The sequence below is a fragment of the Dipodomys spectabilis genome, unplaced genomic scaffold (genome assembly GCF_019054845.1).
Source record: "Dipodomys spectabilis isolate Male_0828 unplaced genomic scaffold, ASM1905484v1 ptg000188l, whole genome shotgun sequence".
Classification (NCBI taxonomy): domain Eukaryota; kingdom Metazoa; phylum Chordata; class Mammalia; order Rodentia; family Heteromyidae; genus Dipodomys; species Dipodomys spectabilis.
The window spans coordinates 3,375,755-3,403,492 of record NW_024870865.1 but is presented as its reverse complement, the minus strand read 5'-3'; the positions used below and the strand labels follow the sequence as shown (position 1 = coordinate 3,403,492).

The following is a 27,738-nucleotide window of genomic DNA, read 5'->3' as shown; positions in this document are numbered from 1 at the left end:
TTTCACTAGTTTTTATTAGGATATGTTAATATACAGGATCTTGTGCTCATTCTATTCATCTATGGATGTACACAGTACTTTGAACAAGGTCATCTTTCATATTGTATTTCCTTCTCTTACATCTTAACTGCTACCTGAGTTTCATCCCCAGCACTGCCCCCCCAAAAAAGATTATTTTAAATCCTAATGGCAATAATAACAATAATTCTAATATACCTGGAAGGTCTCATAGTTATCTTAAGATTCTCTACAGCCTATATTATCACCTATTACCTATCCTAAAAAAAGAAAAGGATCAACATAATGTCCTTGGTTCCAGATGAAATGCCTGCAGTGAAGTTATCTTTACGGAAGATAACACCAAGAGAATGAGTACACTGAAGGGAAAAAAAATGGTGACTATCAGGTCGTTCAGATTCCTTAGCATGACAAATTTTAAGTTTTGTCTAAGCCAAGTGTAGCTTTGTGGTGATGAAATACCAAACGCAGAGGAGCCGCGACGGAGGTCCTGCAGAACAGTCTGACCCTGCGGTCCTGAGTGGCTTCGGTAACCTGTGTGAAGGAAGGATGCGTGGATGACTCGGGGACCGCGCGGAGTCGCCCTTGCGCGTGTCAGCGTCCCCGGCTCCAGGCCAGCACTCTGCCGCGTGAGCCACACCTCCGACGGCCGTGGGACTCCTCCTCCAGATCTCAGCCCCGGGAGTAGCGGGGCTTACCGGCGGGAACCACCCGGCCCGCCCAGCGGCACGCCGGTAATCCCAGCTAATCCCGCACGGCCCTGGGTGGGGAAGAGCGCTCCGCTCTCCGCGCTCCCACCCCTTCCCGCGGGCGCCCCAGGACGCCCAGCGCGCATGCGTGCTGCGCGGGACCCGCGCCGGCGCGCTCTCGCGAGACGAACTCTGCGGACTGGAAAGATGGCGCCTCCCAGCCCTCGGGATCCCCAAGCTTCGTCGGCGACCAGCGCGACAGATTCCGACGGGGAGATGGTGCTGCCCGGCTTCCCGGACGCAGACAGCTTCGTGAAGGTGAGTTTGCGGGGACCCAGCGGGCTCCGGGGGCCGCCCGTCCTGGCCGGAAGCCGGCCCGGGGCCTCGCGGGGTCGGCCGCAGCGCCACCACCAGGCCGGGGCTTCCGGGGCTCGCGGGGCCCGGCCGCCCAGGCTCCTCCCGGGCCTCGGCCCGGGCCCCCGCCGACCAGTCCTCCGGAACCCCGCACCCTGGCCCGACCGCCACCCCGGCTCCCTCCCAGCCTTCTGTACCCGCTCGGAGAAACCGGGTTCTGTTCTTCAGCTTTAACCATGGACACACGTAGATCCAGGTCTTAACCTCGTGCATAAATAACCTTACAAAGCTCCGGAGCCAGCCCGGGCAGGAAAAAAAGCTGGAAGTGGAGCTATGTCTCAAATGGTAGAGCACCAGCCTTGAGCAGAAAAGCTAACAGCCCTCAGGCCCTGAGTTCAAGCCCCAGTACTTGCATAAAAAGCCGGGGGGTGAAGGGGAGAGAGAGAATTTTAGCTCCAAACTTTGTTTTGCGTTCACCATTGAACCCTCGGGGCCCGGAATGGAACTTAGGTAGACTCACTCTGAATGTTTGTTGGATGGATGTAGATTGGATGTATTTAGCACTTGATGTAGCCAACAATATACGCAAATAGATTTTCCCCCCCACCCTTAAAAAATCGATTTGCTGAATGAATGAGATCCATGTTTAAATATGTGCCTTCTTTTCTGGATTTTGACAGTTTGCTCTTAGCTCTGTGGTGGCGGTCACTAAGGCCTCTGGAGGCCTACCACAGTTTGGCGATGAGTATGACTTTTACCGAAGTTTTCCTGGCTTCCAGGCATTTTGTGAAACACAGGGAGACAGGTTGCTCCAGTGGTAAGTACTGTATATCATTGCCCCATATTAGTGAAAGAAGTGAACATACATAAAAAGGAAGCTAATTTGGCCTAAATTTGCTCTCCTGAAACATGTTTTTGCTATAAACAATAATAGAATGTGAAAATGATATAAAATATTTTCATTAGAGAAATGCTACTTAGTAAAATTTTAGTTTAACTTTTAAAAAGTGTACTCTCTTTTTTAGTAAAAACTGGGAAAGAGTGACATTGTCCAGAAAGGAATGTACTTATTACCTTATTATGAAACTATAACTCCTCTATACATCACTTTTTTTTATTTTGGTCGGTTTTGGGGCTTGAACTCTGGGCTTGGGCACTATCCCTGCACTCTTCAGCTCAAGGCCACTGCTCTACGCTTGAGCCACAGCACCACTTCCGTTTTTCTAGTGGTTAGTTGGAGATGAGTCTCATGGACTTAGCTGGGCGCTGGTGGCTCACACCTGTAATCCTAGCTACTCAGGAGGCTGAGATCTGAGGATCGCGGTTCAAAGCCAGCCCAGGCAGGAGAGACCGTGAGACTCCTATCTCCAATAAACCACCAGAAAACCGGAAGTGGCGCTGTAGCTCAAGTGGTAGAGCGCTCGCCATGAGCTGAAGAGCTGAAGGACAGCGCCCAGGCCCAGAGTTCAAGCCCCACAGCCGACCAAAAAAAAAAAAAAAAGAGTCTCATGGACTTTTCTGCCTGGTCTGGCTTTGAACTGTGATCCTCAGATCTCAGCCTCCTCAGTAGCTAGCATTACAGGCGTGAACCACCGGCGCCCAGCATACATCACCTTTATAATAACCAAAAATAATTTTTTTAAGTGTATGAGGTCACTGGTGGCTCATGTTTGTAATTCTAGCTGCTCCAGAGGCTGGGATCTGAGGATCTCAACCGCCAAAAAGCCAGAAATGGAACTGTGGCTTTGAGCGAAAAAACTCAGGGATAGTGGCCAGACCCTGAGATCAAGCCACTAGACCAGCACAAAAAAAAAAGAAAGTGTATTAGGACAGATAATACACAACAGATTTTAACTGTTATGTGGTAACTAATTAGAAAAGCTCCCAGATTTGACACATTAAAACAACGAAGGCAGCATATATTGTTTACATACTATCATATTTTTTTAGTATTTAAAGAAGCATTGTCAGGGTTGGAGGCATGGCTCAGTTGGTAGAGCGCTCAAGCACACCAAGTTTAAGTCCTGGACTCAAACCTACAAAAAGAAAAGAGCCGGGGCCAGAGTGGCTCACACCTGTAATCCTAGCTACTCAGGAGGCTGAGATCTGAGGATCATGGTTCAAAGCCAATCCAGGCAAGAAAGTCCGTGAGACTCTTATCTCCAATAAACCACTCAGAAAACTGGAAGTGGCCCTGTGGCTCAAGTAGGTAGAGTGCTAGCCTTGATCTGAAGAGCTGAGGGACAGCGTCCAAGCCCAGAGTTCAAGCCCTACAACCAACCAAAGAAAAAGAAAGAAAAGTTTTTATTTGGATAATTTCTTTATACAATTAACAGATAAAGAAAACAAGTCCAGCCGGGCGCTGGTGGCTCACGCCTGTAATCCTAGCTACTCAGGAGGCTGAGATCTGAGGATCGAGGTTCAAAGCCAGCCCGGGCAGGAGAGACCGTGAGACTCCTATCTCCAATAAACCACCAGAAAACCGGAAGTGGCGCTGTAGCTCAAGTGGTAGAGCGCTGGCCTTGAGCTGAAGAGCTGAGGGACAGCGCCCAGGCCCAGAGTTCAAGCCCCATGACCGACAAAAAGAAAACAAGTCTGGATAAGACTAGTGAATTGTTCAAGGCCACACAACTGGGTGTGTGTGGAGGGGGTGTATGTGTTGTTTTTACATTTTAAAATCATAACTCAGATTTACATTCAACCTTGCCATTAACATACAGGCCGTGGTTTTTTTGTTTTTGCTTTTGCTTTTTGTAAACTCTGGGTCTTATGCTCAAGGCTGGTGCTTTACCACTTGAGCCACACCTCTATTTCCAGTTTTTACATGCTTAATTGGAGAAAAGAGGCTTAAGGATTTGTCTGCCCAGGATGGTTTCAAACCTCAGTTCTCAGATCTCAACCTCCTAAGTAGCTAGGATTATAGGCATGAGCTCCTGGGACACCACTCAGACTGTATTTATTTATTGGGTGGTTGGTCATTTGATTCTGGGGATGGAACCCTAGATGTTGTTCATGCTACACATATACTCTGCTACTGAGCTGTACCCTCATCCCCTCCCTCCAAGTGTTGTTTCTCGAAGGTTGGTATAAGTCTGTAAATTTCTTTAGTTTCATCAAAGAATGTGAGAAATCAACTGAGTCAACTCACTTGAGTATTCTCCCAGCCTGTAAGCAGATGAAATAAAGTATACAATCTGACCTTGAGTTTTTTTGTTTTGTTTTTTCCCCTCAGCATGAGTAGGGTAATGCAGTACCATGGGTGTCGTAGTAACATTAAGGATCGAAGTAAAGTGACTGAATTGGAGGACAAATTTGACTTACTAGTGGATACCAATGACGTGATTCTGGAGAGAGTGGTGAGTATGCTACCACACACCCAACTAACAAGTGAAGAGACGCAAGTTAGTGCATCACGAGAAACCCAGGCACTTTAGAAAATGAAATGAGTTTAGCCTTTCCCACCAGAAAGAATATTTCCCTGGTGAGTTAACGTTTTCTTACTCAAAACAACTACAGTTGTCCAAAATATAATGGGGTTGTAGATGTGGCTCAAGTGGTAAGAGCACTTGTTTCATAATTCCAAGGCCCTGAGTTCAAGCCCCAGTACCACTAAAGAAAAGAGAAAAATCCCCCCCCACTGTGGAAGCCTGTTTTTCATGAGTCTGATTACACTTTTTATCTTCTAGATACACAGATCCTGTTTGTATTGCAAGAGAAGAGGCCTGGGCTGGAAATGTGGCTTAGTGGTAGAGTGCTTGCCTAGCATGCATGAAGCCCTGGGTTTGATTCCTCAATACCACATAAACAGAAAAAGCCAGGAGTGGCACTGTGGCTCAAGTGGTAGAGCACTAGCCTTGAGCACAGAGAAGCTTAGGGACAGAGCCTAGGCCCTGAGTTCAAGTCCAGAGTTCAAGTCCCAGGATGAGAGAGAGAGAGGGAGGGAGAGGGAGGAGGTCTCTGCTGCTTTTACTACTCACACTGTCAACAAGCACATGAACCTACAGGAGTAGTAGGAAGCTATATATTATTCTGCCTAGCATACTATCCATTTAGGCCTAGTTCTGTACCAAAACATTATGGAAATACACAGAGGTCATCCAAAATAAACCTGACCTGCAGCCTGTGACAGTCTTTGGGACACTGAAATCTTGCCTGACCCATGAGGTCTTCTCTACGGGCCTGTATGCCAGTCAGCTGTAACCTGGCTATGCTTCTGCTACTAGTAGTGTTCAGACTCATGTTCCAAATCTGCCTTGACAGGGCTTCTTGAATGCTAGGCAAACACTGCTGCTAAACTCTGCTTCCAACCCTGCACACCTATATCTAAAAGGCTTCTAAGTCATTTTGGATTTTCAGTCCAATTTAGAGCTAACAAGGAAGTCAGTCAAGAGTCGCGAGGAACTGACAAAAACTATTTTTTTTTTTTTTTTTTGGGTCCAGTCATGGGGCCTGAACTCTGGGCCTGGGCGCTGTCCCTCAGCTCTTCAGCTCAAGGCTAGCGCTCTACCACTTGAGCCACAGCGCCACTTCTGGCTTTTTTCTTTTGCTTATGTGGTGCTGAGGAATCGAACCCAGGGCCTCTGGCATGCAAGGCATGCGCTCTACCACTGAGCCACCTTCCCAGCCCCTGACAAAAACTATTTATGTTTATAGTGTATATTATATTTTGATATGTATATTACTCCTGTAGTCATAATTCTGTGATCACAGTGTCAGGTAATTAACTTTTTTTAACCTCGAAAAGATTCTTATTGCTTCTTTCATTGTTAGGGTATTTTGCTGGATGAAGCATCAGGCGTGAATAAGCATCAGCAGCCTGTCCTTCCTGCAGGCTTGCAAGTGCCTAAAACCATAGTGTCCAGCTGGAACCGGAAGGTGAGGCCTTGGAAAACTAGAGCCCCTGCTGTCAGCTTGATGGCTGGGCTTTTGTTCATTCTAATTGTAGCTTGATGAACACAGAACTGGCCACTGTCCTTTTGAGTTGTTGTTGGGAACAGACACACTCTAATTCCACCTTCTTTTTCCACATTGCACTCATTACCTTTACATTGTATGGTTGATGGAATGTTCTTGTCTCCTCTGAAGACACGAGTTGGAGCTTATTTTTCTAATTCACCAAGCTACTGTGTGCTAAAGCATGTATTATGCATTGATCTTAGGCAGGAGAATATGGCAAAAAAACAAAATCTGAAACGTTCCGACTGCTTCATGCAAAAAACATCATCCGACCTCAGCTCAAGTTTCGAGAGAAAATTGACAATTCCAACACACCGTTTCTTCCTAAAATTTTCATCAAGCCTAATGCTCAGAAGCCCCTCCCTCAGGGTGAGTAAACATTTGAGCCTTCCCTTCAATCCAAGGGAATTCTGCTCCCCACCAGCAAAGGATACCTTCCCCCTCCAGAACTAGAAAAGACACAGAGGTCCCAGTCCCTGTGTGATGGTGTCTTTTTTTTTTTTTTTTTTATTGTAAAGCTACTATACAGAGGGTTACAGTTACATGAGTGAGGTTATGAGTACACTTCCTCTTGAACATTGTTACCCCCTCCATTGTTTTCCCCCTACCATCCCCTCCCTCCCTCCCTTCCCCGAGGTTCTTTTTTTTTTTTTTTTTGATTGTGATTAAATGATTACATAATTTCAAAGTCACAAGTTCATTCTAACTTCCCTGGAGCAAATTGTCTACCACAGTCTGTAATATATAACAGTGTTCACATGTTATATACCATATTTGTGATCAGCAGCATGGGGATATTTAGTAGTGGTTCAACCAGATGAGCGGGAGTTCTTTGTTTCTTAAGTCCTGTTAGTTTTGTCGTATCACCTAACCTTTTGGATTTAGCATCCACTTATCAGGGAGACCATGTACCGTTTGTCTCTTCGTTCTTGGCTTACCTCGCTCAACATGATTCCTTCTAGCTCCATCCATTTCCCTGCAAATGCCATTATTTTGTCATTTCTAATGGCTGCATAATATTCCATTGTGTATAGATACCACAATTTTTGGATCCATTCATCTGTGGTGGGGCACCTAGGTTGTTTCCATATCCTAGCTATTGCGAACAGTGCTGCAATAAACATGGAGGTGCACGTGTCCTTGTATATTGGTTCCTGTTGTTCAGGGTAGATGCCTAGAAGTGGTATGACTGGGTCGTAAGGGAGGTCAATCTTTAGCTTTCTAAGGACCCTCCAGACTGCTTTCCAAAGTGGTTGTATAAGTGTACATTCCCACCAGCAGTGTAATAGGGTTCCTCTTTCTCCACATCCCCTCCAGCATTTGTCGTTGGCTGATTTGTGGATGTGGGACATTCTGACTGGGGTAAGGTGGTATCTCAGGGTTGTCTTTGCATTTCCTTCACCACCAGGGATGATGATGAACATTTCCTCATGTGTTTCTTTGCCATTTTTATTTCTTCATTTGAGAAGTCCCTCTTTAGTTCCCTTGCCCATTTAGTAATTGGTTTGTTAGGTTTGGGAGGGATTAGTTTCTTGAGTTCCCTGTATATACAGGATGTTAACCCCTTGTCTGATATATTGCTGGTAAATATTTTTTCCCAATTAGTTGGTTGTCTTTCTAGCTTAGTTGCGATAGATTTAGCTGTGCAGAAGCTTTTTATTTTAAGGTAGTCCCATTTGTCGAGTCTCTCTCCAACTTGTTGTGACCCTGGGACTCTGTTCAGGAAGTTCCTTCCTGTGCCTATTAGTTCAAGTGTCTCTCCTACTCTGTCCTGTAGTAGTTTCAGAGATTCAGGTTTAATGTTAAGGTCTTTAATCCATTTTGAGTTGATGTTGGTGCATGGTGATAGGCTGGGGTCCACTTTTAGGTTTCTGCATGTGGCTGCCCAGTTTTCCCAGCACCAGCCTGTGTGATTGTGTCTTATTTGGGTCTCCAGCTCTCTCAAAAGAAAGGCGGGAACGGCCCCAGGATCGTCCTGAGGACTTGGATGTACCCCCAGCCCTGGCAGATTTCATCCATCAGCAGCGAACCCAGCAAGTTGAGCAGGACATGTAAGTGTTGCTTGAGTTCAAACCCCTACATACCGGCACCAAACAGAGACCTGTGTTATTCCAACCCACAAGGGATTATATGTTCATCATCCAATTATATATTCATCATCCAATAAACTACCAAAAAGCTGGAGAGCAAAGAAAGCTCAGGGACAATGCTCAGGCCCGAAGTTCAAGCCCAGGACTGGTACCTCTCCCCCCCCCCCCCCCCCCCCCCAAAATGAAAGACTAGAGTGTTGTTGTTAAGGTTGGGGGGGTGGTCATGGGGCTTCAACTCTGGGGTTGGGCACTGTCCCTGAGCTCTTCAACTCAAAACCAGTGCTCTATCACTTGAGCCACCGCACCACTTCTGGTTTTCTGGTGGTATATTGGAGATAAGAGTCTCATGGACTTTCCTGCCTGGGCTGGCTTTGAACTGTGACCCTCAGATCTCAGCCTCCTGAGCAGTTAGGATTACCAGCATGAGCCACCGGCACCTGGCTATGACTAGTGTTTTAATGATCATATTATAAGGATGATCAAGATCCTCTGATTTATTTGTAGTTACCATGCTTTTATCAAGGGAAGATAGTCACAGTGGTCTTTTCCCATTTGTTTTTACTTTATATCAGAGTAGTTGGTTTCTTTGGGAATTACAGGATTCATCAAGTTTTTGTTTTGTTTCTTTTATGCAGGTTTGCACACCCTTATCAGTATGAACTGGACCACTTCACTCCACCAGACTCTGTGCTTCAGAAGCCACAGCCACAGGTGAGTTCCCCACCTTAGTTACACTGCGTCTTGAATGGCATGGAAAGAAGAATCAGTCACACCATGACCTCATGTAATCTTGATGTCCCTCAGATGATCGCGGGGGCGGGGGAGGGGGTGTGACTTTGGGTCATTCCCTGGACTCATAATTTACTTTGTATTTTAGTGGGAGTCATTTTTAATGTTCCTCTCTCTTTCTTGATACACCTTCCTGATTCAGTTATATAGACCTGTAGAAGAAACACCCTGCTGCTTTGTTTCCTCCCTGGACCAGCTCGTGGAGCTCAATGAGAAGCTCCTAAATTGTCAGGAATTTGCCGTAGACTTGGAGGTATGTTCTAATTAATTAAATTTTTATATTTTCTGTGAGCTCACCTACTGAAGAAGTGTAAAATTAGCAATAATTTAAATCTCTCTCATCATGTAGTTTTGCTCTGTAGTTGGCTTTTTGAAATCAGTAGAGGAAGGGCTAGGGTAGTTCCGCAGTAGGTATGTGTGTACCACGTACAAGGTCCATTCAAACCCCAGACGAAAAGAAGAAAAGGAAAGCCTAAAGAATCATTTTTCCACTCTTGCCTCTTTCTGTGTACTTTAGCACCATACTTTTATTTAATTTTTGTTGTGGGTCATGAGGCCTGAACTCTGAACCCAGGCATTGTCCCTGAGCTCTTTTTGCACAAGGCTAATGCTCTATCTACCACTTTGAAGCACAGTGCCACTTCTGGTTTTTGAGTGGTTAATTAGAGCTAAGAGTCTCATAGAGACTTCTCCTGGGCTAGCTTCAAACCATGATTCTCCGATCTCGACCTCCTGAGTAGCTAGGATTACAGGCCTGAGCCACCAGCGCACTTTTTTTTTTTAACCTCTTGTTTCCATTTCCTGGAATTCATTTCAATAAGTACTATTTCACATGACTAGAGGCATTGTGCCTTTGGGTTCCGCCTATAACAGAATCTTCCTTTGGTCTCCCTGTGTAGCATCACTCTTACCGGAGCTTCCTAGGACTGACCTGCCTGATGCAAATTTCCACCCGAACGGAGGACTTCATCATAGACACGCTGGAGCTCCGCAGTGACATGTACATTCTCAACGAAAGCCTCACGGACCCAGCTATTGTGAAGGTGAGCCAGCACCAATGGCTCCCACCTGTGAGGCAGGACCGCAGTGCTTCCTGCTGGGCAGTTCCAACTCTGGGAGGAATTGCCTCAGCTCCTACCCTAAGGTTCTGTGTGCTAAGCTGCTTTGTTCTCATACCTGCTGCAAGAGCCTACAACATCAGAATTGCTTAAACTAAGGACACTCAAGGTAGAAGAGTGTGTTTGTCAGTGGCTGGAAGCAGCTTCAGCCTTACCGCTATGCAAGTAAGATTATAAACTAAGGCTGCATCCCAGATTAATAGTAACATTTAAAACTATGCACATCTTAGTCCCACTGGCTTCTGGTTCCAGTATCTGATAACAGAGCTGTAAGTTGTGCTGGTGTGAGGTGCATGCACGGTTTTTTGTGTGTAGGTCTTCCACGGTGCCGACTCTGACATCGAGTGGCTGCAGAAAGACTTCGGGTTGTATGTGGTGAACATGTTCGACACTCACCAGGCAGCACGCCTTCTCAACCTAGGCCGACACTCACTTGATCACCTGCTGCGGCTCTACTGTGGTGTGGAGGCCAACAAGCAGTACCAGCTAGCCGACTGGAGGATCCGGTCAGTCTGTGCATGATAAGGAATGGTGGGTGGCAGAGGAAAGCTGCAGGCTTATTGGCCTCATTCCTGGAGACACGTGTTCAGACTTCAGCTGTGTTTGAACTGGACATGAATGGCGTTGGGCCCCCAGATGTGTTCTGTGGTACAGAACAATGGGACATTTTAGGATGCTAGTGGGGAATTTGCAGTAGACTGCCTCTTAGAGATAGAGATTGAAAAGGCATGCCCAGTTGATATCAGCCTGCAGCTGGGGGGGTGGTTGTGTGAGATGTCTTCCCAGAGGTGTGAGAGGAGGCTAAGGTGCAGGGACTTGGCTGTGCTTGCTGGCAGCCCGCTTCCTCCTCAGCCCTGCAGCTGACACAGGAAAGTCCTCCTTCCTTTCTTCCCTTCCCCTCACACCAGAACTTCTAAGTAGGAAAATGATTAAGCCCAAATATAAGAAGGAAGTTTGTACTCTGAAAACCACTTCCTGTGACTGGGCCTTGGGTCCATGCCATGCAGAGGTGGTGTGCTGAGGGATGCTGTCCTCTGCCACACCACATTGCTGCGCCCATCCCCAGTTCACAGATGAGACAGATATGCCCAAGAGGTGAAGGTTTGTCGTACTGAGGTACAGGGAATGCTGGTGTATCCCTGGTATTGGCTAGAGAAGAATGTTTGAGGGAGCAGTAAGAATCTTTGTGCCGGGCGCCGGTGGCTCACGCCTGTAATCCTAGCTACACAGGAGGCTGAGATCTGAGGATCGTGGTTCAAAGCCAGCCCAGGCAGGATAGTCCGTAAGACTCTTATCTCCAATAAACCACTAGAAAACCAGAAGTGGCACTGAGGCTCAAGCGGTAGAGCGCTTGCCTTGAGCTGAAGAGCTAAGGAATAGCGCCCAAGCCCAGAGTTCAAGCCCTACTACCGACCAAAAAAAAAAGAATCTTTGAAATCAGAATGCACTCCCTGAGTAGACAGGAGGGTCGCTGCAAAGGAGCAGTCATGGAAGCCATATCCTCTGTTTTGGAACTCTAGCCCCCTGCCAGAAGAAATGCTCAACTATGCCCGGGACGACACTCATTACCTGCTTTACATTTACGACAAAATGAGGCTGGAACTGTGGGAGCGAGGCAACGACCAGCCCACCCAGCTGCAAATGGTGTGGCAGCGGAGCAGGGACCTGTGCCTTAAGGTATGATGTTGTCAGCCGCACAGACCTAACACTCAGGGTACAGTGTGGTCAGAGCCACACGGACCCCAGCCTGATTCTAGTTCTTACTTTATGCAAGAGCCAAACATTTTGAAGAGCTCAGGGCACAATTTTGGTTACGTTGTTTTTGTATTTGTTTAGTGCTGAGACTCTGCCTGGGCCTCATGCATGCTAGGCAAGCACCCTGCACTAGACTGTGAACCCAGCCACATGGCTCTTGATATTTCCTAACATTTTGCAGAAATTTGTCAAACCCCTCTTCACGGATGAGTCCTACCTTGAGCTATATCGGAAGCAGAAGAAGCATCTGAACTCGCAGCAGTTGGCCGCCTTTCAGCTGCTGTTTTCCTGGAGGGACAAAACTGCTCGTAGGGAGGATGAGAGCTACGGGTAAGACTTCTGGATTGAGCCACCCTGCTAAGGGGAAATAGGGCCTTTGTTCTTTTCTCTTTTCTTGTGGTGAAGGCTGTTTATCTGCCGCATTATGTAGCATTTAGTGGAACTTGTTAGCTGGATCTGATATGATGCTGTTGTGTATTTTTTTTTCTTTCAGATATGTATTGCCAAACCATATGATGCTAAAGATAGCTGAAGAACTGCCTAAGTAAGTGTGGGAGCCGAGTGGTGTGCTCTGCTTCATCAGTAGAGGCCTTCCGTTGACTCGGAGGACTAGTGCTCCATCTTGGAAGGTAGCAAGTTCAGGGAATCCAGCGTCCTTGCCAAGGGCTGCCACATAAGAAGGAAAATGTCTGAATGGGATGTTTTAGGGGTTTTGCCTCGTGTCCAGGTCAGGGTAAGTCTGAACCTGTAAAAATGTCAGCCAGGTGCCAGTGGCTCACACCTGTAATCCTAGTGCTCAGTTGGCCGAGATCTGAGGATCTTGGTTCAAAGCCAGCCCGGACAGGAAATGTCCGTAAGACTCTTATCTCTAGTAAACCACCAGAAAACCAGAAGTGGCACTGTGGCTCAAGTGGTAGAGCGTTTGCCTTGAGCTGAAGAGCTCAGGGACAGCGCCCAGGCCCAGAGTTCAAGCACCATGACTGACCAAAAAAGAAAATGTCTGTTTCTTTCATCTGCAGTTCTTCTCTTTTACAGTCTCATGATTCTCAGCATAATGTTAATTAAGTATAAACAGAAATACAAATCCACAGCTTGATGTTAATTCCCTGCAGAATTGAGGCTCAGCAATGCTAGGGGCTTATCTCTACCTCTTTCCACTTGCAAATCAGGAATCCTTGTGGAGCTTGCTACAGCAAGGAGCATGCATACACATAGCTGGCCAGGCTGCCCTGACACAATCTGATTTTATGGTCCTCAGCTTGGCCATGGCCCTCTGGCTTTGCTCAGTCCCTACACTTACTTGGGAGCCTTTTAAAGGCGCTGCTTTTTTGATAAGTTATGTGTGTTCTTCCTTGTCCTCAGGGAACCTCAGGGCATCATAGCTTGCTGCAACCCAGTTCCACCCCTTGTCCGACAGCAGATCAATGAGATGCATCTCTTAGTCCAGCAGGCGCGGGAGATGCCCCTGCTCAAGGTGAGAAATTGACAATTTCTTCAAGGGCTGCCACCCAACCCAACAGGCCTGTTCTTTGTTGGCTAGCACCTGACCACTGGGGCTCATGTCTTCCTTTCTAAAGGAAGGGAACTGGGCACTGGTGGCTCACACCTGTAATCCTAGCTACTCAGGAGGCTGAGATCTGAGGATCACAGTTCAAAGCCAGCCCGGGCAGGAAAGACCGTGAGACTCCTATCTCAAATAAACCACCAGAAAACTGGAAGTGGCACTGTAGCTCATGTGGTGGAGCGCTTGCCTTGGGCTGAAGAGCTGAGGGACAGCGCCCAAGCCCAGAGTTCAAGCCCCACGACCGACCAAATAATAAAATGAAGGGAGTCCTGGGACTTGAAATTTTGTGGGTGGGTCTTCCTGGATTTAGCTGCTGTTACGCTGCTGCTTGTTGCTGTCATTGCTGTATAGGGCTTGGTTTGAAGTCAGCCTCCACATGGCAGACGCACTCTACCACTAAGTTATAACCCCATCCCCTGCAATTCTGTATGATAGTCAAGAAGTAAAATTTGGCAGCACCAGTGACTCACGCCTATAATTTTAGCTGAATATCATAGTTTGAAGCCAGCTTGATCAGTTAAGTACGCAAAAATCAAAAGTGGAGGTGTGGCTCAAGTGTTGGGATACCAGCCTTGGGTGAAAAAGTCAAGTGAGAGCACGAGGCCCAGAAGTCAAGCTCCACTACCAGCACAAAAAATAGTGTAGGGAGGAGCTAGAAAACATCCTTCTTATTTTATGATCTTTACTTGAGCAGGTAACATCTAGTGGCCAAGCCAATTGTTGGGATCAGTTAACCCAGTGGATTGAGTTGGAGTAGGGATCCAGGGATAGAGAGTTCACCCTGGAAACCAGCAGTGATCTGGCATAAAGTGATCACACTGCCAACACATCCTAACAGAGGGTTGAGGCAAACACAGAAAGAATCAGAAGAAAAGGCCAGTGAGGCCAGGTGCTGGTGGCTCATGCCTGTTATCCCAGCTACTCAGGAGTCTGAGATCTGTAGATCATGGTTCAAATCCAGCCTATGCAGGAAAAGCCAGGAGAGTCTTTTTTTTTTTTTTTTTGGTCGGTCGTGGGGCTTGAACTCTGGGCCTGGGCACTGTCCCTCAGCTCTTCAGCTCAAGGCGAGTGCTCTACCACTTGAGCTACAGCACCACTTCCGGTTTTCTGGTGGTTTATTGGAGATGGGAGTCTCACGGTCTCTCCTGCCTGGGCTGGCTTTGAACCGCGATCCTCAGATCTCAGACTCCTGAGTAGCTAGGATTACAGGCGTGAGCCACCAGCGCGTGAGCCACCAGCGCCCGGCTCCAGGAGAGTCTTATCTCTAATAAACTACCAAAAAAAAAAAAAGCAGAAGTGGAGCTGTGGCAAGTGGTAGAGCACTAGCCTTGAGCCCCAGAACACACGCACGCGCATGTGCGCACACACACACACAGAGCTTAGGAATGGGAGATAGGAAGCTGTGTCAAGGTGAGCCGGACTGTAGAGGCATCACCTGGACAGCAGCTACTGTGGAGGTGCGATGCAAGGCCACTCACCCAAATGCAAACCTCAGAGGGAAGAGAAGGAAGGAGAGGCCTGCAAGAGAAGAGAAGTTGAGAAAGGCTGATCTGGGTGGGAGGCGCTGAGGCTTAGACAAATGTAGGTGAAGGTGGGAATCCCTTGGGGATTTTCCCTTTTATTTAAAGATCTTCACTGATTTTACTTTCCATTATGTCATTGAGCAAACACTTCATTCCATAAAATAAAGGAAGTGTTTTCTTTTTTGTTGTTGTTTTTGTTTTTGGGTCCGGTCGTGGGCCCTGAACTCTGGGCCTGGGCACTATCCCTCAGCTCTTTAGCTCAAAGCTAGCGTTCTACCACCTGAGCCACAGCGCCACGGAAGTGTTTTCTTGATTTGTGATTTTTTTTTAATTTTTTGAAAATATTTTAATATTTACCATTTTGTTGCCTGTGCTATTAATATACACATTTGGGGGGGGGGGAGTCCTGAACTCTGGGCCTGGGCGCTGTCCCTCAGCTCTTCAAGGCTAGCACTCTACCACAGCGCCACTTCCAGCTTTTTTCTTTTTTGCTTATGTGGAACCCAGGGCTTCATGCATGCAAGGCAAGCGCTCTACCACTGAGCCACCTGCCCAGCCCCAACATACACATTTAGTAATAAATATACTATCATTACATAGAATGCAACATGTTGTTTTTAGCATTTATAGCTGATTAAATTTAATGCTATTACCTCAAGAGAGATACAAATAAATATCATGTCCAGATTCTAAACTAAAGCTTATAGGTTGTGCATTTTATTGTTTTTGTATTTTAGACTAAGTCCCACAAGGTAGCCCAGACTGGCCTCAAACTCATGTGTGCCAGACTGGCCTTCTAACTCATACTCCTCTGCCTCCACCTCCCAAGTCCTGGGATAGTGGTGTTAACCGTCATATTGGCCTTGGTTTGTTTGTTTTTGTTTTTTTGTCAGTCGTGGGGCCTGAACTCTGGGCCTGGGCACTGTCTCTCGCTCTTCAGCTCAAGGTTAGCACTCCACCACTTGAGCCACAGCGCCACTTCTGGCTTTTTCTGCTTGTATGGTGCTGAGGAATTGAACCCAGGGCCTCATGCAAACAAGGCAAGCACTCTACCACTGGGCCACCTTCCCAGCCCCTGGGCTTGGTTTTATGTTTTATTACAATATTTCAAATGTGTTGGTTTAGCAGTGATATATCAATATATGGTCAATCATATTCATAATTTTTGGAAGATTTTTGGCCCAGAAAGAATTGAAAAGGAAGCTGGGTGCTGGTCACCTGCAATCCTAGCTACTCAGGAGGCTGAGATCTGAGGATCACAGTTCAAAGCCAGCCCAGCCTGGGCAGGAAAAATCATAAGATTTATCTCCAATTAACTGCTTGCAAACTAAAAGTGGAGCTCTGGCTCAAAGTAGAAGAGCACTAGCCTTGAGAAAAAGAGTTCAGGGATAGTGCCCAGGCCCTGAGTTCAAGCCCTGCAACTGACAAAAAGCAAAATAATTGAAAATGAAGTAGGAATAAAAACCTTTGCAGTTGTATTTCAAAATGTATTTCTGGACTGGGAATGTAGCTCAGTGTTTGCTAGCATACATGAAGCTCTGTTCAGTGCAGTCAACACTGGCGCCCCCCCCCCCCCCCCGCCACCAAAAAAAATGACGGGGTTAGAGGCATGGGTCAGTTGGTATAGCAGGAGCCAGTTAGTGAAAGTATCAGATACCAAGTTCAAGTCCTAGACTGGGAAAGAAGGAGGGAAGGGAGGGAGGGAGGAACATCTGAGCTCCTTGGAAGCCCTCAGGTCACTCTCTCTTCATAAAGAGCTCTGCTCTTATATACCAAGTGGTTTGGTTTTGGTGGTACTGGAATTTGAACTCGGCAGTCACTCTACCACTTTAGCCAAGCCCCCAGTGTGCTTTGCTTTAGTGAATATTCAGCTAGCAGATCTATCGCTTTTTGCTGGGGGCCAACTTTTGACTGCAATGCTTCTGCCACAGCCTCCCAGTAGAGCTGGAATTAGAGGCGTGCCCCCATACGCAGCGTGTGTTTTTTTGAGGTGGAATCTTACTGACGTTTTGCCCTGCTGGCCTGAACTGCAATCCTCCCAATCTCTGCCTCCCAAGTAGCTGGGATTACAGGCGTGAGGCACCGTGTTCGGCCACCAAGGAATTCTTGAGCACCACAAAATGGCAGTGCCAGGCACTGAAGGGATGTGAGGATGGAAAGACATCTGGGTCCCTGCGAGCCTTGTGGAGGAGTCTGCCGGGGAGCACGTGCCACCGAGTTCACACAGCTTTCCTGCATTGCCCCTTCCTTCCTCCTTAGTCTGAAGCCGCAGCTGGGATGAAGAAGAGTGGAGCACTGCCCAGTGCTGAGGTACGTCATTGCCCTGCTGTCGCACCTGTGGGAGGGGCATCACGCTGGTGTACACAAACCTGATGGCCTGCCTACGAAGTTCACATGTGCTCTTCTGCTTCTCCTTGCAGAGATTGGAGAATGTTCTTTTTGGACCTCATGACTGCTCCCATGCCCCCCCAGAAAACTACCTGGTCCCCCCGTGTGGCGGTAAGCGGAGCCCTCTGGACTGGCAGGCAGGGCCAGCTGCTGCACTCAGAGCCCTCAGGGTTTGACTCTGCTTCCTTCTGTGCCTCTAGGTTCTGAACCGGCTCAGAAAGAGGCGAGCCTCTTTGCCGAGGAGACCTTGCTGGACACCAAATGCCTCCTTGCTACAGCCGTGATCTCCTTGTTCAGTGTGAGTAGCAGGAAAGCCACGAGAGCACCACAGTGGCCTAGGGCAGGGGGCTCTGGCAGACAGCCTGCCTGGAGTGTCCGTGTGGAGAGATGAGCTACTGGTCATGCGTGTGCACACATGGCAGGGGCTTCTGTTCAGCGTTATGTGAAGAAACCCTGTGGGACAAGTTGCCCAGCAAGGGTGCCCAACAGGGGCAGAATGCACAGGATGTCCACTGAGCTTCACGACCACACACGTCAGACCTCGCTGGCCACACGTACATTTTTAGGTGATAAGCTTTCTGTGCTGTGGCTGCTTAGAGTGAGGAACACGGACAGGCTCTAAGGGCAGATCCTTGGTGCTCGACCTGGAAGAGGCTGCAGTGGTCCCAGTTGAGGCTGTATGTCCATTTTTTTGTTTTGTTTTTTGCTCATCATGGGGCCTGAACTCTGGGCCTGGGTGCTGTCCCTCAGCTCTTCATCTCCAGGCTAGCACTCTACCACTTGAGCCACAGCGCCACTTCCGGTTTTTTCTGCTTATGTGGTGCTGAGGAATCAAACCTAGGGCCTCATGCATGCAAGGCAAGCGCTCTACCACTGAGCCACCTTCCCAGCCCTGTATGTCCATTCTTGATCCCCACCCAAGGAGCTTTCCTGAGCTGAGCCACATTCCTGGAAAGCATGTTGGCCGTAACCCAGCCTTTTGTGACAGCAGTGGCCACTCTAGCCGTTCTGTGTATGCTTGCACTGGTGGGTCAGCGCAGGTAAATACTAAAATACCAAGGGAAAGGAAAGTGCACAGATAAAGTTCTGACTATGCAGACCAGTGTGGGGAGAAGGAAAAACTAGTAATTGTCAGAACTGAGAAAGAGAAGCAAGAACACTATCCATGTTGGATCAGAGGTACTACGCTCAGTAAATATTCAGATGGTGCAAACAGCAGTTGGTTAGAGGATGTCTCCATACCAGAATGTTAGGACAACATAGTGGAAATGAAATATCACTGTCGTTTTAACTTTTTTTGTTTTGTTTTGGTGCTGGTCCTGGGTTTTAATTCAGAGCCTAGGTGCTAATCCTGAACTCTTGTGCTCAAGGCTAGAGTTCTACCATTTGAACCATGGCTCCACTTCTAGCATTTTGGTGGTTAATTGGAGTTAAAAGTTTCATGGAGGGCTGGGAAGGTGGCTCAGTGGTAGAGTGCTTGCCTTGCATGCCTGAGGCCCTGGGTTCGATTCTTCAGCACCACATAAGCAAAAAGAAAAAAAGCCGGAAGTGGTGCTGTGGCTCAAGTGGTAGAGCGCTAGCCTTGAGCTGAAGAGCTGAGGGACAGCGCCCAGGCCCAGAGTTCAGGCCCCATGACCGGGCCAAAAAAAAAAAAAAAAGTTTCATGGAGCTGGGTGCCAGTGGCTTACACCTGTAATCCTAGCTACTCAGGAGGCTGAGATCTGAGAATCATGGTTCAAAGCAGCCTGGGCAGGAAAGTCCCTGAGATTCTTCAATAAACCGTCAGAAAACCGCAAGTGGCGCTGTGGCTCAAGTGGTGGAATGTTCGCCTTGAGCTGAAGAGCTGAGGGGCAGCGCCCAGGCCCAGAGTTCAAGGCCATGACTGACAAAACAAGTCTCATGGACTTTCCTACCGGCTGGCTTTGAACCATGATCCTCAGATCTCAGCCTCCTGAGTAGCTAGGATTACAGGTTTGAGCCACTTGCCCTCAGCGTTTTTTGTTTTTTGTTTTTTTTGGGGGGAGGAGGTACATGGATGCATTGGCTGCTACTCTTTATCACCTTAGTCTCTCCTCCAATCCCATAACTTCCTTTTTCTTTTTTTTGTGTTTGTCGGTCGTGGGGCCTGAACTCTGGGCCTGGGTGCTGTCCCTCAGCTCTTCAGCTCAAGGCTGGCGCTCTACTTCTTGAGCCACAGCATCACTTCTGACTTTTTCTGCTTATGTGGTGCTGAGGAATTGAACCCAGGGCCTCATGCATGCAATACGAGCACTCTACCACTGAGCCACCTTCCCAGCCCCCCCATTACTTTCTTTTTAAAACTGAATTACATAAATCTGCTGGGGTCATGCTTTGGCAATTCATGAGAAAACAGTCTAGGAAGCTCACCTGACCTCAGTGTTAGCAGAAGCTGTGAAGGTGACTGCAGCTGCAGCCAGTGTAGACTTCAGGCCGCCTTGAGGGGAGGGCAGTTCAGTCTGAAGGAGACTGTAGTTTCCCTCTCCTCTGTTGCCGGCAAACTTGGGTGCAGAGTAAAAAGATAACACAGGTTTATGAAGCAGCTTTGTTGCGTCATTTTTCTGATTGTCCATCCAGGTCTATAATTCTGATATCAGGCTCTTGTGGCAGAGTGGACCAGGGTTTAAGTCCTTGTTCTCCTGTAGCCATGAGACACATGACCTTTCAAGCCTCAGTAAGAGGCTGCAGGATGATGAGAACATAGTGAGAATTCCTTAATTAAATATTGTTTAAAAAAAGAAAATGTTGGGCCAGGTGTCAGTGGCTCATGCCTGTAATCCTGGCTACTCAGGAGGCTGAGATCTGTCTTAAGAAGGTTCATGAGACTCATCAATTAACTCCAGAAAATTGGCAGTGATGCTGTAGCTCAAAGTGGTAGAGCACTAGTCTTGAGCTGACAAGCTCAGGAACAGTGCTCAGGCCCTGAGTTCAAGCCCCACAACCAACAACAACAACAAATGTTGTTTCACTACTACTGAATTGTTTGAGCCCAGGAGAGCTTGAGAAACAGAGCCACTGTTATTGAAGTACCGCTACTGTCTTGCTTGCATTCTGATGTCATATTGTCCATGGTAATAATTTTACAAATGAGGGGCTTTCATCTTTCCCTGCAGGAACCTAGTGCTGAGGAAAATGGAAAGACTCCATTGACAGTTGCCCAGAAAAAGGCACAGAACATAATGGAATCCTTTGAAAACCCGTTTAGGATGGTGAGTAGTCTGCGCGAGGCTGGGGGGCTGCAGTCTTTCAGGAAGAGGAGCTGGAGGCCAGTGTGACCTTCATCTTGAGCCATGGGCCCACAGCAGCCTCAGTACCCACCCAGGCCCATGTGCTTGCCCCCGCCTGGGTCCAGGTGCCATCTCTCTGCATTTGCTGTTTCCTCCGCAGTTCCTGCCATCACTGGAACACCGGGCCCACATCTCCCAGACCGCCAAGTTTGACCCATCCTCAAAAATCTATGAAGTAAGTGGATTTGCCACTTGTCCCAAGACTGGCTTTTTAAGGGAAGGGTGCTGAAAGATTGGACCAGGTTTCTGTCCTCAGCAGGCTCTGAGTGGTGGGCTTCAGATCCTTACAGACCCGCAAAAGTGGACACAAAGGCCCCTTCCTCCTAAGCATTGCTTCTAGACTAGGGGAAGAACTCCACAGTGGGCTTCCTACCCCACTCAGGAACCTCTGAGAAAGAGGCTTTATTAAGGCTGGGGCAGGGCTCAGGATGTGCGGGGTACTTGTCTAGCATGTATAAGGACCTGGGTTCAAATCCAGAACCACAAAAATAGTTTACTTTTTATTAACTTAACTTTTATTATGTGATACAGGACAGAGATAATGGTTTGATGTCTCTTTAAAGCTCTTAAAATGACAGCTCAAGTTTGGAAACAGTCTTACGTTCCTTGCTAAGTTGTTAGTTAGCACAACAACTAAGACCTGCTCTCCCCTGGTGCGGGCCCTGTGCCAGGCCCTGTGCCAGGCTGTGTGCCAGGGGGGCAGCTTGCCTGGAAGCTTCCCTCCGCCCAGCAGCATGTCCTGCCATGGTGATACGATGCCTTGACGGGCCTTGGCTCCGTGCTGATCTGAGAAGTGTGGTTTGTCTTTGCCGGCCGCTTATGGTGTGCGGAACAATCTGTCCATCCTTTACTCTGCTCGCTTGCCACGGTGGCTGCAAAGAAAAGCATGGGAGCTGGGGCCGTGGCTCAAGTGGCAGTGCTTCTCTGCTTTGCAAGCATGATCACCCCCAACCCCCCAAAAAATAAAAGGCAAGCAAGACTGGGGAAGAGGCCTGCCCTGAGTCCCTGGTTACCAGCCCTGTCACTTGGGCAAGTTATTGGACCTTCTCTACTTGTCTCCTCCCCTCTAAGGGCAAGGTGATGGTGGTGATACCTTTTTTTTTTTTTCCTTCAGTCATGGGGCCTGAACTCTGGGCCTGGGCGCTGTCTCTCAGCTCTTGGGCTCAAGGCTAGCGCTCTAGCACTTGAGCCCCAGTGCCACCTCCGGCTTTTTCTGCTTATGTGGTGCTAGGAGTCGAATCCAGGGCCTCATGCATGCAAGGCAAGCACTCTACCGAGCCACCTTCCTGCCCGCCCCCCTTTTTTTTTGTCAGTCCTGGGCTTGAACTCTGGGCTTTCCATCTCAAGGCGAGCACTCTACCACTTGAGCCACAGCACCACTTCCAGTTTTCTGGTGGTTAATTGGAGATAAGAGTCTCACGGACTTTCCTGCCCAGGCTGGCTTTGAATTGAGATCCTCAGATCTCAGCCTCCTGAGTAGCTAAGGATTACAGGCATGAGTCACCAGCTCGGGCTGATGGTGACACCTTTGTCCCAGGGTCCAGAGGGGGTTGGATGAGATACTACATGTGGAAGCCTTTACCCATGGCTTGGGCACCCTGGTACTGTATCCTTCTCTACAAGCACTTATAAACCAAACCAGCCAGAAGCTGGAACTGAGGGCTTGCGCATGTATGCACGTGGGCATGGTGTGTGTGTGTGTGTAAGTTGTTTCCCACCATCACCACCATGCCCAGCAGCTATGGAGGACATGATCCTGTGCTTTCTAATTTTAGATCAGCAACCGTTGGAAGCTTGCCAAGCAGGCCCAGGTCCGAAAAGAATCTAAAGACACTGCCAAGAAGAAGGCAGCTGAGCAGACAGGTAATGTGCCATTCTTGCGTGTGTGCAGAAGGGCGGCCTGGCGCATGTTGTTGATTGAGCCATTCAGCAGTGCCAGACACAGCAGTACGCAGCACAGCCTACCCTAGCCCTGGGGAGCTTGCCTTCTGGGGAATGGCAGGCAGAGCCCCGAAGCAGGCGGTAATACTTGGAAAGAGGGGTGGGGCGTGCTTAAGTGCGCTCTGGTGAAGACTGGCATGGGTGGGAGTGACGGTCTTACAAACGACATTGGACAGAGACACAGCCAGCTGCGTGAAGACATCTGCACTGGTGGCTGAGGCTCAAGGCCCTAGCTGGGGTCCCAAGATGTGGCAAGGTGGCCTAGGGACTGAATGGAAAGGGGGTGGGGAAAAGAGCAGGCCAGGCCTGTGTGAGGACTGCCTTTACTGAGTTGGGGACCTGAACTCATTATCTCCAGGCCATCTCTCTGTTGTGTAGAGAACTGATGAATTACAAGGGGGAGAGCCTGGTCTGGAGATAGGACCAGAGCCCAGGGGAACACACTGGAGGGCAGCATAGAGCTGGCTGCACACGGCCTGTCCTGAGCAGCGGGAGGATGGGGTATCCGCATCCGAGGGAGGTGGTCTGGGAGCTGGTTGGGTGGGGAGGAGACTTGGGTCCTGGTCCCTGACACAGGGCTGGGACACCTGCCCGCCATCCTCAGAGTGGTGGCAGGGAGGCTGAGCGGGACCTGGTGTGGCTCCCAGATTGAGGACAGGCAGGACAGAGCCCCTGAAGCATGCATGTCAATATGGGGTGCCAGGGGTGGGTGCAGGCAGGCTGGGGATTGAGCAGCAACTCCACAAACCCTGTGTCTTGCAGCGGCCCAGGAACAGGCGAAAGAAGAGTACAGAGCCACAGCAGAGCAGGCCATCTCTGTGCGACAGCAGACTGTGGTATGTATGGATGCTGGGTCCTGGCTGAGCGTCCCCTTGGCTGGCTCAGGAGGATCTGCCCTGTCCCTCACATTGTCCTTGGCCTTGCTCCAGTTTGCCCTGGCTTGTCCCTCAGTGCTCGCCTCATTTCCCCGGCGGTTCCCCCAGAGGACGTCTTTTCTGTGTGTGGTGAACCCAGCAACACTTGACTGCCACACAACAGGAACAGGCATTGAAGCAACACTTGGTTCTTGTTGCCCTCAGCCTCTGGAGTTCTCTCCTTAACCCCTGCTCCTCTTAAGTTGTCCATTGTCCAGTTAGAAACCTGCTTCAGAGCCGGGTGCCAGTGGCTCACACCTGGAATCCTAGCGACTCTGGAGGCTGAGATTTGAGGATTGTGGTTTGAATCCAGCCTGGGCGGTGAAGTCCATGAGACTCCTCTCCAATAAACCACTCAGAAAAAGCCAGGAATTGCACTGTGGCTAACATGGTAGCAAAAGAACCTCAGGGACAGTGCCCAGGCCCAGAGTTCATGCCCTAGCACCAGCCAAAAAAAGGGAAAAAGAAAAATATCTGCTCCAGGTACGGCTCAAGTGGCAGAGTGCCAGCCATGAGCAAGAAAGCTGAGCATGAGCAGGAGGCCCTGAGTTCAAGCCCAGTACAAAAAAAGAAAAACCTGCTCCAGCTGGCACAGGCCATGGCTCCGCCCCATCTCCACCTTCAAAATGTTTTTTTTTCTTTTTTGCCAATACTGCTTTTAAACTCAGGGCCATGCTTTTTTGGCTTGTTTGCTAGGTTGGTGTTCTACCACTTGAGCCACATCTTGTCTAGCTTTATGCTGCTGGGGCTTTTTTGGTTGTTTTTTTCCAGTACCAGGGCTTGAACTCAGGACCTCACATTCTTGCTCCGCTTTTTAGCACATAGCTGGCTCTCTAGCACCTGATTCATAGCTCCAGTTCCAGCTTTTGCTGCTTAATCACATAATAATCTTGATGAGTTGTCTTCTTAGGCTATGTTCAAACCAAGTGTCTCATATTTCAGCCTCCTGAGTACCTAGGGTTACAGACAGGAGCCACAGGTGCTGGGCTTGCTGGTTCTTCTTAGAAAGTTAAAACATTTTTCTGTCCAGGTTGGCTTTGAATTGCAATCTTCTGGATCTCAGCCTTCCCAGTAGCTAGAATTGCAGCTGGCAGCCACTGGCAGCCAGCTCATCTCCCTACATCTGAAGCAGCTAGGCCCCAGGCAGTCAAGGTTGCACCTCCATTTAGGGTCTTGATAGCCAAAAGCCTAAGTGCTCCAACATCCCAACACTTTGTGAGCACTGACACAAGTAGAAAACTCCACACTTTGAAACCTTATTTCATGTACAACATTACTTTTAAAAAATACTGTATAGGACTGGGAATGTGGCTTAGTGGTAGAGTGCTTGCCTAGCATGCATGAAGCCCTGGGTTCAATTCCTCAGCACCACATAAACAGAAAAGGCCAGAAGTGGCACTGTAGCCCAAATGGTAGTGTGATCTCCTTAAGCACAGAGAGGCTCAGGAACTGCACCCAGGCCAGAATTCAAGTCCCAGGACTGATGAATAAGAAAAAATGTTGAATAGACACAGCTTAGGCTTTGTGGCCTAGACGTAGCTGAAGCATAAGTGATTTGTGATTTAGAATGGGGTCCTTTCCTAAGATACCTCATGTATATACATACATACATACATACATACATATATATATATACACGCAAAGCCCCTAAAATGCAGAAGGAGCTGAAATCATCGCCTCCGTGCTGTGGATGAATTGTTTATCTGGAGGTGTGGCCTCCCCACTTCACTCACATGGTCCCTGCCTCCCTCCTTGCATGTCCTCCCCCTGCAGCTGGAAAACGCTAAGAAGAGGGAGAGAACCACTGGTGACACCAGGACCACAGAGCAGAGACAGGAGAAGAAACGACTCAAAACCGCCAAGAAGCTCAAGGGCCCAGACCCAGCACCCAGCACCTTCACTCCCTACGACTACAGCCAGTCGGACTTCAAGGCTTTTGCTGGTGAGGCCTGGCCCCTAGGCCAAGACGCCTGGCTGTGCCAGCTGCTGCAGGCTCACTCGCAGATACTGTACCAGTCAGAGGCAGGAACAGAAGTCCACAGTGCCCCAGAACTAGCTCTGGCTTAGCAGGGTGCCCCTGCCCCCACACAGAAGGGAGAATGGCGTGGGTGCTACAGGGCTGTACATGGTGCCCCTGACTGCAGACACTTCTGGACCCAGGCAGCCTAGGAGGCTTGGGAAGCAAGGTGGGGCCATGCCACTGGAGCTCTGTACGGAGCCCATCACTGTTGCCAGCATCCCACTGCTTGTTGCACAAGCACACTCCTGCTCCTGATGACCAGGGCACAAATGTGTTCAGAGCTTGCCCCCTGGACAGCCCCCTGGCCTGGCACCCAGGGAGATTTGTCAGCTCAGTGATTGATCACCACCTCTTGGCTCTTCCTGCAGGAGACAGCAAATGCAAGCCTTCCTCCCAGTTTGACCCAAACAAGCCCGCAGGGTCTGGCAAGGTAAGGAAGGTCTGCAGCATCTAGCTGGGCTTGGAAGGTTTTTTTGTTTGTTTCTTGGCAGGAAACAAAAAAAAAAGGTTGAACTCAGGTGCTTGGCATCTACCACTTGATCCACTTCTCCACGTAGGTTGCTTTTGATCCCTTCCTTGGCTGAGAAGCTGGGTCTAGGAATCCTCCTTTGTGACTCTCCTCTCACTCATTTCCTCCCAGGTGTAGACAGCACATTGGCCACCCAGCAGTCCAGGAAAGCCGTCTTAAAGGCCACTTTTCTGTTTGCTGCTTGGGAATTCTGGCCAGAGGCTGAAAGCAGTTCTATCGCTGGCGTGGCCTGGGTCTTCCCCCTGGCACCTGGCCAGTCAGGGCTGATGGGGCCTCTGGTCCTCATCGCACCCTTGCCTTTCCACGTGCCCAGATGCCTGGCTGCGGGAGCTCAGCGCTGCTTTTCCATGTGTCCAGACAGTGTCATCCAGTTTAAATGGTTCTGCTTGCTTTTCAGAAATGTATTGCAGCCAAGAAAGTTAAGCAATCAATGGGAAACAAAAGCATGTCCTTTCCAACTGGAAAATCAGACAGGTATGTGGTGGTAGCCAGGGCACCCATGGGAAAGCCCACCCTGCTCTGCACCCTGGTAGACTGCAGCTGAGCAGCTTTGGGATTGTGAGAAAAACCAGTAGGCATGCGTGGTCGCCATTGTTGAAGAATGAATGTTCATGAACAGTATGAAATCCTCATGCTAGAACAGTGTGAAGCGGGAGGTATGGCATGGTTTAGGGGATCACTGCCTTCAGACTCAGTCTGCTCAGCCCTCCCAGAGCCTTGAGCAAACTCCTCTGTTCTGCTTTACTGAGCTCTGTACAGCAGCATGCAGAGGTGACTGACTCCCCACTGTCTCTGCAGAGGCTTCCGGTACAACTGGCCAAAGAGATAGTGACGGAGGAGCCCCGAGCCCCAGGACAGCTCTGCCCACCGCTGCCATTTTGTACAGACTTGTTTTTAAACCAGTAAAACTAATTCCTACCAGAAGAAAGGTGTCCTGGCTTTGCTTTGCTGCCACCGCAGCAGTCCTGCCCTGTATCTGAGGTGTTTGCACCGTGGGATGCGGGGTGCTAGAGAGAGCCCGGGCCTGCTCAAGGAGGTGCAAGGGGGAACGTCCTGTGGCCCACAGTGAGGTACATCTTGTGTGGGGGCCGTGGGGTAACGGGGCTGCTGGGAAGAGGAACTGCATGCCTGGGGCACAGCCATGGTCCCTGAGGGCTTGTCTCTACTCCTTCATCTCACGCTTTTCTTTTGAGACTATCTCAATATATCCCAGGCTGGCCTTGAAATCTGAATCCTCCTGCCTTTATCTCCTGCCGCTGGAATTACAGAAGTGTACCACCACTCTGACTGGGAAAATAATCCAGGAGAAAACCTTTGGGGGCTGGGAACGTGGCTTAGTGGTAGAGTGCTTGCCTAACACTTGAAGCCCTGGGTTCAGTTCCTCAGTACCACATAAACAGAAAAGACCAGAAATGGCACTGTGGCTCAAGTGGTAGAGCGCTAGCCTTGAGCAAAAAAAAAACTCAGGGACAGTGGCCAGGCCCTGAGTTCAAGCCCCAGGACTGGCCAGAAAAAAAGAAAAAAAACTTTGGGGCCTGGGGATATGCTCAGTGGCAGGCTGCTACATCCTCATTGTAAGAAATGGGAGCTGGGGGCTGGGAAGGTGGCTCAGTGGTAGAGCGCTTTCCTTGCATGCATGAGGCCCTGGGTTCGATTCCTCAGCACCACATAAGCAGAAAAAGCCAGAATTGGCACTGTGGCTCAAGTAGTAGATCGCTAGCTTTGAGCTGAAGAGCTGAGGGACAGCGCCCAGGCCCAGAGTTCAGGCCCCATGACTGACAAAAA

General features: G+C 49.0%; 1 protein-coding gene across 1 annotated transcript; it reads left to right on the top strand.

Annotated features, from left to right (window-relative positions):
• Window positions 1-907: 907 nt before the first annotated feature.
• On the top strand, window positions 908-26,871 carry Exosc10 (exosome component 10). The gene is made up of 25 exons (XM_042695747.1): window positions 908-1,025; window positions 1,742-1,878; window positions 4,294-4,417; window positions 5,832-5,936; window positions 6,221-6,386; window positions 7,954-8,068; window positions 8,743-8,818; window positions 9,039-9,149; window positions 9,796-9,939; window positions 10,330-10,520; window positions 11,535-11,691; window positions 11,951-12,099; window positions 12,263-12,313; window positions 13,132-13,243; window positions 17,116-17,166; window positions 17,277-17,355; window positions 17,445-17,542; window positions 20,376-20,471; window positions 20,650-20,724; window positions 22,325-22,412; window positions 23,253-23,326; window positions 25,178-25,346; window positions 25,793-25,854; window positions 26,351-26,427; window positions 26,752-26,871. The coding sequence occupies exons 1-25, from the start codon at window positions 915-917 to the stop codon at window positions 26,780-26,782; spliced, it is 2,649 nt and encodes an 882-aa protein (XP_042551681.1). The 5' UTR covers window positions 908-914; the 3' UTR covers window positions 26,783-26,871.
• The last annotated feature ends 867 nt before the right edge of the window (window positions 26,872-27,738 follow it).